Source organism: Cannabis sativa, chromosome 7 (genome assembly GCF_029168945.1).
Source record: "Cannabis sativa cultivar Pink pepper isolate KNU-18-1 chromosome 7, ASM2916894v1, whole genome shotgun sequence".
Taxonomy (NCBI): Eukaryota; Viridiplantae; Streptophyta; class Magnoliopsida; order Rosales; family Cannabaceae; genus Cannabis; species Cannabis sativa.
Window position 1 is genome coordinate 57,027,987 of NC_083607.1, and position 16,597 is coordinate 57,044,583.

The following is a 16,597-nucleotide window of genomic DNA, read 5'->3' on the forward strand; positions in this document are numbered from 1 at the left end:
AATGAAATGGAGACTAAAGCACTTTTTTATAGTCTTAATTGGGCGCTGCGATTGCAATTACAAGCCAATATTAGTAAAATAATTTTTTATGGTCGTAGAAAAGACCATGAATTACACTATGCGACCATAAATGATCATAGATTTACACTGTGCGACCACAGTATAAAATAAGTAAGGTTATTTTATAAATTTTAATATTTAAAATAATTAGTTTGGTAAATTCTTCAAAATTAAACACTTAAAAATTCAAATTATTTTATTAAAATTATTTATTTCAACATAACTTTAAGCTAACATCATCCATTCTACTTAAAAGGAATCATCATTCAACCCTTTAAAACAAATTTATTTACCAGCTCTTTATATTTTATAGTCTCCAAAACAATCGCAAACAATATACTATTTTTTCTGTAAAAATGTAACTATTTTTTATATATGAATTTTTTCTCTTAATTTTTTTATTTTGAATGGAAAACTAAAATTAATGGCATAATTATAAATATATATAGATATATATTTTTTGAGATAAGTTATAAATATATATAGCATTTAGTTACCCTTTTTTAGACATTTATTAAAATTGCTCTAAAAAATAAACTTATTTAAACTATTATCTACTAAATAATAATATACTTTTTAGTAATCCATAAAACTAGTTGGTACATTAAATTTTATTTAAGTGTAAAATTTGGTATGTCAAAATTTGTTATTCAATGACTTTTAATGTACTATCTTATTTTCTTATAAATTATTTTAAAAACTTGTGAAAAGTGTTTTGTAAAATTAGAATATAATTTAGTAACTTTTATATATGAAAAAATCATTAAAAAATAGTAACTATTAAATTAATTAGTATATTAAATTTTGTTGTAGTGAAAAATTTGTAGTTAAAAATTTTGTGGACATAGGCATAACTTAGTAGTTTCACATTTCTCCATACAAAGAGGATGTTCCATGTTGGAATCTTCATCCTCCAATGTTAACAAAAAAAAAAAATATATTAGAAACTAACATGTTATTTTTGATTTTGATTAGTTTTTTTTTACAATAGTAAAAATACATGTGCTTTCCACATATTAAAACGATCATCTTAAAAGGTGAAAAATAATGGTATAATTTTTTAGTTTAAATAATTATTGGTGTGACCAAAAAAAAATCTTAGAAAGAGAAAAGGAGAGAGAAAGTTCTTTTATATTAAAGAAAACCATGAATATATATGTATTGACATAAAATACCATGAATATTTGTATGTTTATTATTTAATAAAAAAAAGAGCAAAAAGGAAATAAGAAAAGGAAAATGAGACAAAGTGAATTAAAATTAAATTGTAAATAGTAGTATTATAAACACCAAAGATAAACAGCGTATACACATATTCTAAAAAAATTAAAATGCAACGATATATTACCTAAATAAAATGAACAGTGCTAATTGTGAGATTTATTTTAAAATTTTGTTTCTCAGCGTAAATTTCTCATTTTATTAATGTTATATTTGGGTATTATATATTATCTTGTATATTATCTTGTATTTTGAAATTTATTTATTAAAAGATTTCTCATATCATCTATATTTGGTACATACAAATTGTTTCCCAAACTAATTAAATTCCTAAAACTCCTCCTAATCAACAAACATATTATCCTAAAATTACAAAAAGTATATATTAAGAAAATTATAACATATATTCTCCAACAATATTGTAACAAAACTACTTAAATACATATATCACCAATTTTGGCAAAAATTGAAGAAATAAAAGAAAAAGGAAATTTTAATTAATTAATATCATCTCTTCAAACTGTATATAAGACTGTGTTGGTACTTAACATATTTTCATAAAACTAAAAGAAAAAGAGAGAGAACATAATTAATAAGAAGAATGGCTAAAGTTCAAATTGTTTCTTTTGTTCTTCTTATGGGGATTCTCATTTCTTCATTTGGTTGGTCTCAATATATACATATTTTTTATATTGTTCATTTTGCATTATTGAAATTATATTTGTCATTAATTATTATTAGTACTCATACTATAAATTTGTTTTTGTAGGCTTCAATGGTACTCTAGGACAAGATACTCCTATGCTCCTAGCATGTTGCAAGAGCACAAAGCGTCCAGATTTATGTCCTCATTCAGACTCAAATCCCACTAAATGCAACGCCGAGTGTAAAAAAGGGCCTTGTAGAGGAGGTATATGTAAAAATGAAGGTGGTCCTGTTTGTCACTGTTTCTGTTAATTCGATCTATTATATTTATAATATCAGTTGAATTTTATTATTAATAATAATTATTATTATTAATAATAAATTTATTAATCAGTTGTTTTAAAAATAAATAAATGAATAAAGTATATAAATTTCTATCTTATGAGAAGTCCAATAGCACACTATATTTATTCGAAGTGTATTATTATTTATTTTTATTATTATTTCATTTTTATGTATTAAAGTAATTTTTATTTTATTTTTTTTACGGAAATTCATGTAGCAACTCACATAGTAAATAATAGAGCATTCTACATCACAATCAAAATTTACTAGAGTAACTTAAATTTTAAATTTTTTAAAAAATAATATATATATATATGGTAATTATTATTATTATGTAAAGTGAGATAATTTATATAGAGTATTATTATTAATAATAAATTTATTAATCACTTGTTTTAAAAATAAATAAATGAATAAAGTATATTAATTCCTATCTTATGATCGAGGAGTCCAATAGCACACTATTTTTATTTCAAGTGTATTATGTTTTATTATTATTATTATTTCATTTTAATATATTAAAGTAATTTTTTTTTATTTTTGACGAAAATTCATATAGCAACTCACATAGCAATTAATGGAGCAATGTACATCACAATTAAAATCTATATTGCAATCGACATAAAAATTACAGCAGTAACTTATTGTAAATTTTTTAAAGAAAAAATGTTAAAAAATAATATATATATATATATATGTGGTAATTATTATTCTGTAAAGTGAGATAATTTATATAGAGTAATAATATACTTAAAATAATGACACATAATCACGAAACAAATTATTTAATTAATCACAATTAATTAAATTGAGACCTTGTAAAAAAAGATAAAAAATTGGTGCTAAATGCACTTAATTATTATTATTAATTTTTTTTTTTATATATATATATAACTGTACATATTATTTATCTCTTTTTCATTTTTATTTTTACAATGAGCCACATCAAGACTATCTTTATAAAAAAATATATATAGTTTTGGTGTATATTAATAAATCACTTGTCGCAATTAAAGAATTCTAAAATTTATGATTAAATTGTTTAATTCATATATATTTTTTCAAAGTACTCCTCTAATAGCACAATATTTAAATTTATGTACTGGGGATTTATATAATACGTAAATCGTTCAAGTAATATTAAAATTAATATTGTAAAAAAAATTATTATAAACAAACATTATATATTTAAAATTGTTGTTATTACTGTATCTTATTTGTATTCACACTATAATCAAAATGGATGTATCTCAACTGTAGTGGCAACTATAATTAAAATCACTATCATTCACGTATCTTACTTGTAATATATAATCAATATAATATGATATGGTCCTAAGATGGATGGTTCTTGTTTTGTATTTAGACCAATGTTAATCTTTCTTAGCTGAAATTAATTAGGTCTTAATAGTGGAGTAGTTCTCATTTGTTTATTTTTTGTTTCTTGATATACAACACTTTTCTTTTTTAGCATATCAAAGTTAGATGTTCTCTCTATGCAGATGCTTTGTTTGAATTAGCTAGCAAGTTTTTTGATTGGGTTCCTCTGTCTTTTCGCATTGCTTCTACTATGTTAGTTATCATTATCATCAATTGGTTATTACTTTTGAGTTAAACTTCAAATGGTTATCAGTTGCCTTAGTAATGATTTTATTCATCATTATGCAGATATTGTCAAAAAAAGAGAGACAAAATTAAAAGAAGAATGGCCAAATTAGTTCAAGTTGTTTCTGTTGTTCTTCTTGTGGGGATTCTCATTTCTTCTTTTGGTTGGTCTCAATATATACATATTTTTATATATTGTTCCTTTTGCATTATTGAAATTATATTTGTCGTTATTATTAGTACTCATACTATATATTTTGTTTTTGTAGGCTTCAATGGTACTCTAGGAGAAGATTCTCTCCTTAGATGTTGCAAGGGCACAAATCGTCCAGATTTATGTCCTTATCCAATCTCAGATTTCACTAAATGCAACGACGAGTGTAGAAAGCACCATTATAGAAGAGGTGGATGGTTTCATGAAAATGGTCCTGTTTGTCTATGTACATGTTAATCAACATAAAATTACTTGATCAAATGTCAATTTATAGTAGTAGTAATAGTGTTTTTCTTAATAGACTATGCCTTTCATTTCGAGTCTCCCAAGTCGATCACTAGTCAAATTTGGATTGATTGAGAGGTCTACTAGGCTGTCGACATGTGATACACTTAGACAAACACTTAGACCAATTTAATTGGAGAATTATATAGTGTTGTCAATTTAATATCATTGCTTATATTGTGAGGAATGTTAATACATACATTAATTTCTTGCTATTATATTTTGTGTTACACTATTACATTTAGTTCTAGTTATGTAAGATTATGGAAACGGAGAGAAAATTTGAAAACAATCAGAGTGAAATGAAAATGAGAAAAAAAAATGAGACTCATTTTCATACTTAGGGATTTTATAGAAATCATGGTGTCTTGTTGCGATTGTGACACATGGCATGGTAAAACCAAGAGACGTCTCTGTCATGAGACACACCTGTACAGACTTTGAAGGGTTTCGATGATATGGCACCTTGGGAAAGTTGTTGAATTTTTGCGCCTTTGTATTAGTCGAAGTAGTCACTTGTAATACTTTTAAAGTTCAGTTAGTTAACTAACAGTTAACTGTCAATTAGTGTTGTGTACTTACGGGTATGTGAGCTATAAATACCTCTAACTCTCATTCATTAAAACTTTAGCTCATAATTTTCAAACTTTACAAGTTCAATAAAGATTAGACAGATTCATTACAGTTTGTTATCTTTTAGTTCTTGAATTATTGTTCTTAGTTTCTATGCATGTGTTCTTTGGTTTCGTGGAAATGAAGTGGACCAACTAGCATTGATCTCAAACAAAAGTAAAAATAATAATTAGTGACTAAATGTATTTTTAGTCACAATACTTGTTGTGACTAAAACTAAATTAGTAACAACTTGTAACTAAATTAGTAACTAAATAATGTATTTCGAATACAACAAACATTGCTAATTTGATTTTAAACACAATATCACTCCTTAAAATCAAGGTTATACAATATATATTAAGAAAGTAAAGGATGTGATACTGAATAAATATACAATATGCTTACATAATTCAACAATAGGAAACTAGTATTACACTATTTTAACAAACTAATATATAGTTAATATACATAATTTATTTTTATACTTTCAAACAGTTTTTTTTTTTTTTGTATTTTTACGAAATTCCACATAGATATCCCTATATCAACTAACGGAGCAACCTAAATCGCAACTAAAATTCGTATAGTAACTCACATAGAAACCACCAAAAAAATTAATAGAGTAAATTTGAATAAAAAAAGTTAAAAAATAGTATATAGGGTAATTTATTAAGAAAAAAATAAAACGTAAACAAATTATTTTTGAAAGAAAAATAAATAAATAGATATATAAAATTGAAAAAAAAATTATAACATAAATTTGATATTTTTGTAATTATATAATAAATAATATTGTAGCATTATTATGGTTATAATTATAATATTAACAATTTAATTTTCCCACGTGATGAATGCATGCATGATGAGATTAACCATATCATCTCCATAATTAAATCCACATGTTACCTTGATTATCAATTTTGAAATTTATTTATTAAAAGATTTCTCCAATCAGTTCATATCAACTATATTTGGTATATATATATACACACAATTAATTGTTTCCTAAACTAATTAAATTCCTAAAACTTCTCCCTAATCAAGAAACATATTATCCTAAAATTACAAAAAAATATATATTAAGAAAATCATATCATATATTCTCCAACAATATTATAACAAAACTACTTAAATAGGTATATCACTAATTTTGGCAAAAATTGAAGAAATAAAAAAAAAAAAAAAGGAAATTTTAATTAATTAATATCATATATTCAAACTGTATATAAGAGTGTGTTGGTAGCTAACATATTTTCATAAAACTAAAAGAAAAAGAAAGAGAAAATAATTAATAAGAAGAATGGCCAAAGTTCAAATTATTTCTGTTGTTCTTCTTGTGGGGATTCTCATTTTTTCATTTGGTTGGTCTCAATATATACATATTTTTTATATTGTTCCTTTTGCATTATTGAAATTATATTTGTCATTAATTATTAATAGTACTCATACTATATATTTTGTTTTCGTAGGCTTCAATGAGACTTTAGGACAAGATTCTTCTATGCTCCTTGCATGTTGCAAGAGCACAAAGCGTCCAGATTTATGTCCTCATTCAGACTCAAATCCCACTAAATGCGATGCCGAGTGTAAGAAAGGGCCTTGTAGAGGAGGTATATGTAAAAATGAAGGTGGTCCTGTTTGTCACTGTTTCTGTTAATTCGATCTATTATATTTATAATATCAGTTGAATTTTATTATTAATAATAATTATTATTAATAATAAATTTATTAATCACTTGTTTTAAAAATAAATAAATGAATAAAGTATATAAATTCATATCTTATGAGGAGTCCAATAGCACACTATTTTTATTTGAAGTGTATTATTATTTATTTTTATTATTATTTCATTTTTATGTATTAAAGTAATTTTTTTTTTATTTTTTACGGAAATTCATGTAGCAACTCACATAGTAAATAATAGAACAATCTACATCACAATCAAAATTTACTGAAGTAACTTAAATTGTAAATTTTTTCAAAAAAAATATTAAAAATAATATATATAGGGTAATTATTATTATGACACATAATAACAAAACAAATTATTTAATTAATCATAATTAATTAAGTTGAGACTTATTTTTGTAAAAAAAGATAAAAAAAAAATGGTGCATATTTTAAATGCACTTAATCATTACTATTAATTTGTTTTTGTTATATATTTGGGTAAATCGGTTTTCTCCAAATCATATACCATGGTAATTGTTTTATGAGCAGGGAAAAATCCTTGGTAATTAGGTCGCAACTATTAATTTTATAAGCCTGATAAATGTAAAATAGATTTGTGTAAAACTTATGATTTAATAGGTTGAATGGATTTTGAAACTTATATTTCTATTGTAGCTAAGTACTTTTGATTACTAGTTTTGTTTTGTTTGATTTGGTTTGTATTCAACCTTGCTGTGTGTTTTGGTTAATGAATAAGAATAGTAATGAATTTGCTTTGATTACCTGAGAATTTATAAAGTCAATAAACAGCTAGATCAGTAATAATATTGGTTGGGATTAGCTCTCACTCAAAAAAAAAACTGAAGTTAGCATAATATTATTCCTTACTCCTTATTAGCAAACAAAAAACATGTAAAAGCTGAGAACATCTTTTTTCTAAGTTCAACCTTTGATTCAAGATTCTTGAACAAATAAACACTTCACTTTCCTCCCAATTAATAAAAAATTACCAAAATATATATATATAAAAATGTTTTCTTTAATATTAAAAAATATACTTATTTTATCATAGCTAGCTAGCTAGTATCTCACCTTGTCTTCCTTTCCTTATTTGGCCTTCTTTTCTACAACTATTATCCCACAAATGGGCTTCATATCTCCCACTCCATCTATGCTTAATCACATACGTAAAAACAAATATTATATTAAAAAGTAAAAACCCTTAAAACCCAATCCCCTAATTTATTGTGCATTGGAAACCTACAAGATTCAAAAAAAATATACAAAACAGGGTTGAAGTAAAGATCAGGCAATACAAGTGTCGAGGACAAGCAGACGATGTACAGTGTGGATATTACTGCATGAAGATTATTAAAAGCTTGAAGACGACGAATAATACAAATTAGCTTCAGTTATAATTTGAAGCTACGTTTTTTGCTTCATTCCAAAACTGACGCTAATATAGCGTAATTTTTGCTTCGGTTCTCAACCGAAGCAAAAAAAAAATTGTGTCGGTTTAGAAATGAAGCAAACAAGTTGACTATTTACGTCTGCTGTTATTATGTCGGGTTATACAACCGAAGCAAAAAGTTTTTGTGTCATTTTACAACTGAAGCAAAAAGTCATTTTTGTAGTAGTGAACATTACATATTATCCATCTCTTTTTCATTTTTATTTTTACTATTAGCCACATCAAGACTATTTTTATAAAAAAAAAAAAAATAGTATTTTGGTGCATATTAATAAATCACTTGTTGCAATTAAAGAATTATAAAAGTTATGATTAAATTGTTTAATTCATATATATTTTTTTAAAGTACTCCTCTAACAGCACAATATTTAAATTTATGTATTGGGGATTTATATTATACGTAAATTGTTCAAGTAATATTAATTAATTAGGAAATAATTTGCACTTTGCTCGCGTGTGGTCGTATTTAATTTATTGATAATTAATGATAAAATTATCAAATTTTAAATTTTAATATTTTTAATATAATATTTTTTTAGTAATATGAGTAATTATATTACTAAATTTTTATTATTTTTACTTAGAAAAATAAAATTCATATTGTAAAAAAATGTATTATGAAAAAACATTATATATTTAAAATTGTTGTTATTACTGTAACTTATTTGTATTTACACTATAATCAAAATGGATGTATCATTATCATTCACGTATCTTACTTGTAATATATAATCAATATACTATATATTATTAATAAATGAAATTAAATTTTTTCTTTCAATAATATTTTTAAATCCTATGTTGTATAGGGTTTTCAAATCCTAAAGATATTTTTCATTCTTAAATGTAACCATAGTACAAAATAATATGTATATATTAATAATAAATTAAACTAAAATTTTTCTTTTTTAAATAGAATTCTTAGTGGTATGGTTTCAAATTCTAATAATAATAATAATATATCTTTTCAAAAAAAATAATATATACATATTTATTATAACCACACTATTATTAGTTTGAGGATGTATATTTCAAATGTAATTAATAAATAAAAGACTATCATTTCTTTTTAAAGGATGACCTCAACTCATCTTTGCTAATATATGATTATAGTAAATATATTATAGTAAGAACATTACTATTAGGCATTTTATGGTACACCAGCCGCTTAAAACTGTCACCACACATGGACTCTTTTGGAAAGGTTAAAGGATGTTGCACCTGTTGGAATTTATTTTACCAGGATCTTAGATCTACTCACAAGTATGTTGTTTAAACACCCTAAATATGAACTTTCTAAAACGATAAATTAAACACATATAAAGTTAAGAAAACCTTACATTGATGCAGCGGAATTAATGTCTCCTTCCACTCAGATCTCTAACCCTTGTATCCTTTCTGTAGCAGAGTATAATCAAGATCTGAGCCCGAATGTCCTTCTTCTTCAAGTTTGATCCTTCACAGTCTTCCAATCTATGATTGAGTTACTGCTCGATGTGTGTGGGCACTTACTCTCTCACTAGGGTTCGAAATTGATGAAGAAGAAAAGAGAATAGGGATTTCGGCCAGGTATAGAAAGTGGGAAAGGCTCAGTTTTTCTGAAGAGAGAAATTTCTGTCAGAAAAGATTTGTGAAAACTTATGAATTGACTGAGCCATCACTTTCTATTTATAGGCAACTACTAGGTTTAGGTTAAGAATTATTTGGCATTAAAATAATAAAAATATTAATTTCAAAATCCACAATAAGTGGCCGACCATGGTGTGTTAGTGGGTCCCACTTGATTTTGCAGTTTTATCAAATTTTATCTCTATTTTCTCAAAAACGCCAATTTTCCAATTCTAACCTTTTAAATGCCAAAACTAATTATTTAATAGCTAAAATAGATTATTAAATAATATTGTCATTTAATTTAATTATTAATTAGACATATAAAGTCCATTAATAAATAAATAAACCTAGAAACTCTTTTCTTTACAATTTCACCCTTGCTTAGTGAAAATTCATAAAATTAGACATAGTCTAACTTTAGAATTATAATTGATCAATCACGAATCAATTAATGAGTCTTAAAAGCAGAATGTTCTCAACTAGAATGGGGACCATGGATCTATATGCTGAGCTTCCAATAAGTGAACCAAATTTACCAAGTAAATTCTTACTTATTAATTCTTCGTTGAATCCAATCTTAGAACTTAGAATTGCACTCTCAGACTTATATAGAGCATATTGTATGTTCCACGATATCAATATGCTATCTCATTTAACCATTGTTATAATCTTATTGTGATTTAAAGATCCTCTATATAGATGATCTACATCGAGATGGGATTTCTTTACCGTTCTCACCCCTCAATGTATTTTGCCCCTTAAAACACTTAGCTACTTGTAAATGGTGTTTAGTGATCTAATAATTAGTCAGTTAAACAAGAGCTCATCCATTTACTTCTATTTGCTAAGCTCGAAGGGAATCATCACTTGACTTCTATACACCAGTAGAAGCTATAGATTCCATATTTATGTTCAGCACTCCCACTCAATCATACTATCATGTTCCCAAAATATACGTATCACCCTGACCTAAAAGTAGGCTTAACTAATAAATCAAAGAACATGAATAGCACTCCTGAGTTGAGCCTAAGCATATCAGGATTTAGATTCTTTTAATCTTAAGATCAACTACTGATATTGACTTGGAAAGATATATAACGGTAAGTTTGTAATATCTTAACACTACTACAAAAGTCACTATTCACGTCGGTCAACGCGACTGTTCATCGCGTTGACCGACGTGAATAGTACCTTATTGAATATATTCGTCATTTTTAAAATGTCACAAAAAATACATAAATTGCGTCGGTTCTTACTCCGTCACTAATTACCCAACCGACGGTAAAAGTAAAAAAATTAAAAAAATTCGTTCATTATTAGCGTCGTTTTAAAAGCCTCACTTATGCTTTATGTGGCCTTTTAAAACCGACGGTAAATATATTGTGAGTGTGACAAAACGACGCTAATCCTCCTATTTTTCACTTACCCCCAAACACACTTTCATTTCGATCGAGCTCTCTTTTTCCCTCTCTTTTTCTCTGAACAGCGCCCTCTTTCCCTCTCTTTCTCTCTTGCGATTTCGAAGGTGTAAAGGTGTCAATGGAGCTGCGATTTTCCCACCTCCGTTAGTCTCTCTCTTTCCCTCTCTTTTTCTCTTGCGTTCTCTCTCTCTCAATCTCTCTCTCTCTCTCAGTCTCTCTGTGTTATAACAGGTCTCGCCCGTCCTCATCAGCTCTGAAGGTTGTGATTTCGAACCGGCCGGCCACCTCCGTAAGTCTCTCTACTTCCCTCTCTTTCTGTCTTGCTCTATGTTATAACAATAACATGGTATATATGCTCTATTTTCATCATCAATGGATAATTTCTCATTTTGTTGAGAGTTTTGAATCTAAATCGTTTTCTCTCTTAATCGTGTTTCTCCACTCTTTCATAATACATCATGTTTGGGCTTTCTGCTAGTTTTTTTCTTTTGGTTTTCGACCTTGCTTTTTTTTTTTTTATTATTCAATATGGCTATTGATTAATGGTGTGAGCATGGCTGAAATTTTGAGTTGAAGTTGCAGTCTATGGTTGTTGAAATGATTTTATAGAGCTAAAATGGAAGAATTTTGAACAGTTTAGGCTCAATTCTGCATTGCTAATAGACTGGGAAGAATAGTTATTTTAGATGAATTAAGATTTTTCCCAGATTTGCTTATCAGATTATGTTATGGGTCTATGGATTCTGAACTGGTTGTTGTAGACCACGTAGAATATACTAATCCATTATGATGTGAAGGTTCTGATGTTTGAAAGATGCAAGGCTGGAAGTATCTTAACAGCCGAACCATTTCTCTATTCAAAAAAAAAATAAATAAAAATAGCCGAACCATTTTTAAATGACACCATACATTTAGGGCTTTCTGAATGTTAGAAATTTAGATTGAGAGTTTTTAATCCAAAATTAGGGCTTTCTGAATGTTAGAAATTCTTCTTCTTTAGATTCCAAAGCTAAAAAGATTAAAAATTTTGGTTAGAAACTCTAAGAAAAACATCAAAATTTAGTTATAGCCAAATGCTGAAGTCTCAGGTTAAACTAATAATTCTAGGTGCAATGCCTACTAATCATTTGAATTATGTTCTATTAATCCAAGGATCTTTATTGAGAACATTAGAAATAAGTAACATATTTTGTTAAGGAGAAAAAAATAGTTATAGAGAATTAAAGCACATGATATTGAAAAGAAATTAAATTAAAACGACAGTATTACTTTAAAAGGCAATAGTGTGAATTCAGAAAGAGAAGCTCAGCTTATTTTAATTTTACTTGGTCTAACTTAGCTGTTTATATATTCAGATCGTATTAGAAGAGCAATTAGTATAAAAATAAAAGTGTAACTGAACCATAAAATATAGTCTTAATCTTATTATAGCTAGTCAAAATGACCTTGACTCACTCACTATATGTCAAAAGATATAAATCCAAATACTAAAAAATAGAAGTTTAAGACTGCAGAATAAAACCAAATACACTTTCTGTACTGCCTACTGGTTTAGTTGCTCACAAGAATTTGGAAAGTGCATAATAAAGCTTTGTGTTTGGAAAGTGTTTCTACAGATAGTTACTCTGTTTTTTTTTCTTCTTTCATTTTTATCTATTAATTAAGAATACTAAGCAAAGAAGCAACAAAAAACAAATGCTATAAACTAAAAGAGACAACTATTATTATTAGTATGTTATCTTCATAAATTAATCAGAGAATAAAAAATTAAGAAAAGAAAATCCGATTGAAAAACTCATTGCCCATGATGGAATTGGGTGGAAAAATAATTCCATTCTCCTTAAATTATGGCCATGCATAGTCTTTTTTAAAACTCAATAGATTGTTGTGTAGAGGAATTTTTAAACTTTTTATCTTTTTCTTTGGTCTGATTAGTTGTGGATTGATTAAGCCATTGATTATAACTGCTTTTAAAAGTGAATTTGAATTGAAACTAATTCACATATTGAATTAATAATTGTTGGAGATTATATTCCTGGAAGGTCAAGGCAGTTAGCTTAGAACCAACTCGGGTTAATCTCATTCAACTTTTATTCAAGTCTACTCTCTAATTTTGTCCAAGAACTGTAAATAACAGAGTGAGGAGGATTAATGTAATTTTAGTGTTGATCACCATTGTTGCATAATTGAGACTTAAATCTCAAACTGTAGAGTGCGTGCTGACTTTATGCTGACTCAAATCAATAAACATGTAACAACTCATCATTTAGTTAGTGTATTCCTGATTGTTGTTAGTGACATAACAACTGAATTTGAACAGAACAGAACTCACTACTTTACTTCTTTTTAATTTGAATATATATCATATCACATCATATAAGACAAAATTATGAGACTATAATTCTATGCAAACTTTTCACTTCATCTTCATTCTTAAAAAAATACAGAAGTTTTTCCAATGCATATTTTGTAGGTTAGTATGTTGTTGTCCTTCCTTGTCCAATGAAATTTAAAAATCTGCTAATGTTTCCATTTTGGAATTTGGAATGTTTGTTTGTAGTGAAATTTGACTACCTCTGCTAAATTTTTACAGTTAAAAACAGCAAACATGTAGACATAATATCTATAAATACATGTCACCTTATGCCCCTTATCTAATATCTAGTTAATTCACGTCATTCATTTTCTTGTCTTGTTTTTAGTTTTGAGAACCATTGTTTGTTTAATATGTTATATAAATGAAATAATTGAAATGTACACATTCTCCACTTTATGATAGCACATCTAACATTATTTTCAATAAAATTAGTAATAAATACAATACATTTGAGAACAGACTATCACTACCAGCCAGCAACTTTACACATTATTATTATTATTATTATTATTATTATAGAAATAAATCTGCTTTATATCTGATAATTATTTAAATAATGTTGTGTCATGTTCAATTATTGATAACAGAAGGAAAAGGAAAAGCAAATTGATGATTTCAAACGTGTCTTTATTGAGAAGGTGGTTGAAGAAAATGCCATTCTACCATGCCCTATAGAACATGAAGGCTTCGACACAGTTGGTTTAGCTGTAAACAATTTTGTAGCTTGGCCAAAGAACCTAATCAACATACATCCAGATGATTTAGCGAAGGTACATCATTTTTTTCCTTTTCAAGTATATTTTCTTGAATAATGAGTAGGTTGAACTCAAATAGTTATTTGGTGATACTTTCTTTTTAAAGAAGCTAATGATAGTGTCTAGTGGGATGGGAATGCATTATTGGTGAAAATTTTGTGGCCATGATATATTCAAAGCTAGTTTTGTAAGTATTTTAAGACTTTAACCTCGGGATATTATTATATTTTGAAATTGTGATTAATTGTTTGATGTAGATGAAAGGAAAGAAGAAAGTTTCAAGAGATCATTTGGCTCCACCGACTCAGCCACCGATAAACCCAAAGGGGCCTAATAAACAGTCTGTCAAACGGTACATTCCCCCTGCAAAGACACAATTATTGTCTGGACTTTCAGAGATTGTGAAGAATTGGCCTGCTAAGAAATCAAAGAGATACTATATTAAACCGGAAGTGTTTGGAGGAGAAGGCCAAGAGTGTTGGATCAGCGCTGACGAGGTGGAAGATGTGTGCGAGCTCCATATGATTGGAAATACTGTTATGTCTCTTTGGTGCAGGTATAATAGTTAATAACTAAGTTAATATCTAAGTTAAAAATTATATATACAACTGTTTATTAATAATCTGTTTTAATTTAGTTATTTGCAAGAACACACACTTAATCTTGGTGGGCTGACGAATACATATGCATTTAATAATCCTGCTTCAGTATCAACTGAAGTTGGTAAACTCAAACAACGTTCAGAGAATCTATGTCAGCGAATGATGGGTATGCAACCTGAACAATGGTTGATATGTCCGTGGAATTCAGGGTAAGTATGTTTTTATATTAATAAATGTAACAAACTAATGGATCGATTAGTGAGTTGACTGAATTAACATGTTTTGTTCTGTAGTGATCACTGGTTGACAATTATGATTCATGCCAATACTCAAAGTGTTGCATATCTTGACTCGACGAATGACTTTATCCGAACTGATATTATGAAATGTATCCAAAAGTAAGTTATAATTTTTTAAATTTAGATTATGTTACAAATCAATTCATTAATTAATTTCTTTTTTGTTTAGTGCTGTGGACATGTACAGGATTGAAAAAAATATACGAAACAAGGGTCCAGTAAAAATCAACCAATACACGTGTCGACAGCAGCCGGATGGAATACAATGTGGTTATTATGTTATGAAGATTATTCAGAGTTTCATGACGGTTGTTAATCCTGCAAGTTTTTTGAAAAATCATGTAAACATGAATAACTACTCTTCTCTATTTAGTTTGTATTTTAATTATATATACTTTTAATATGTTGATTAATGTTTTTTGATCTTTTATTTTACAGTTCAAGTTAGACGCTCCCTATAGTAACGAGGAGATCAATGCCGTACGGGATGAGTTGGCCGAATTTGTGAAGCCATTGATTATAGATTAAGTACTTAAGGTTACTACACTTTTGATATAATACATGAGTAACAAGTTTTATGATTATTGTTATCTTTTGCATATATTATTAGTTTATATTTAGTTTACGATATACATGGAATTTAAGTTTTAGAATCGATTTTATTAACAATTTTGGTATTGTGTGATTAGTTAATAGAATCGATTACTAATTTAATATAAGTTTCAAAAATGTTATTTTAATTTTTTTTTGTATTATGTATTTACTATTATATAGAGTTATTCTAAAATTTGATAATGCAGGTGGGGAAAATTGCATGAAAAGTTTGCAATTTTCCCTTACTTATATTTGTGCTTCATTTTATAAGTGACGCAATAGGTAAAAAAAAAAAGTTTTTTCGAAATAGATATGACATTTTTAAACCGACGGAATAAGTTTTTTGTGACAATTTTAAAATGCCATGACACATTTAGCGTCACTTTTTAACCGACGCTTAAAATAAAATAGAAAAGTAATTTTTTAGCGTCGGTTTTAAAATGACGAAAATTGTATTTTGCGTCTTTTTAAAAACGACGCAAATAAAACACTATTTACGTCTACGGATTACACGTCGGTTCTGTAGACCGACGCAAAATCTTTATATGTCACTTATAAAACGACGAAAATACCCCTTTTTGTAGTAGTGTAACTTAGTTGCAATATCGGTCCAGTCCAATGTATACTCCATACATTCGAAACTAGTATACTTTACTAATGTCCTGGAAAGAACATAACACTTACTCCAAGTGTAAGTATACATCATCGCTGATTATCACATTAGTGTAAATCCAATAACACTGATGAAACAGGGACTAAGTCTTTTGATTCATATGAACACAATCACATTCCACTGTGTTGACGAT

At 27.1% G+C, this 16,597-nt stretch overlaps 1 protein-coding gene across 1 annotated transcript; it reads left to right on the plus strand.

The window, feature by feature from the left end:
- Positions 1 to 1,882: 1,882 nt before the first annotated feature.
- On the plus strand, positions 1,883 to 15,939 carry LOC133039768 (uncharacterized). Its single transcript, XM_061118714.1, has 12 exons — positions 1,883 to 1,943; positions 2,051 to 2,217; positions 3,743 to 3,843; positions 3,940 to 4,040; positions 4,146 to 4,316; positions 6,460 to 6,626; positions 14,129 to 14,311; positions 14,554 to 14,852; positions 14,934 to 15,107; positions 15,192 to 15,296; positions 15,367 to 15,538; positions 15,636 to 15,939. The coding sequence occupies exons 1-12, from the start codon at positions 1,883 to 1,885 to the stop codon at positions 15,723 to 15,725; spliced, it is 1,791 nt and encodes a 596-aa protein (XP_060974697.1). The 3' UTR covers positions 15,726 to 15,939.
- The last annotated feature ends 658 nt before the right edge of the window (positions 15,940 to 16,597 follow it).

Coding starts and splice junctions, on each gene's coding strand:
- LOC133039768 (XM_061118714.1), top strand. CDS start 1,883: ATGGCTAAAGTTCAAATTGTTTCTTTTGTTCTTCTTATGGGGATTCTC. Junction 1,944..2,050: donor GATTCTCATTTCTTCATTTG/GTTGGTCTCAAT, acceptor TTGTTTTTGTAG/GCTTCAATGGTACTCTAGGA. Junction 15,297..15,366: donor ATTATGAAATGTATCCAAAA/GTAAGTTATAAT, acceptor TTTTTTGTTTAG/TGCTGTGGACATGTACAGGA.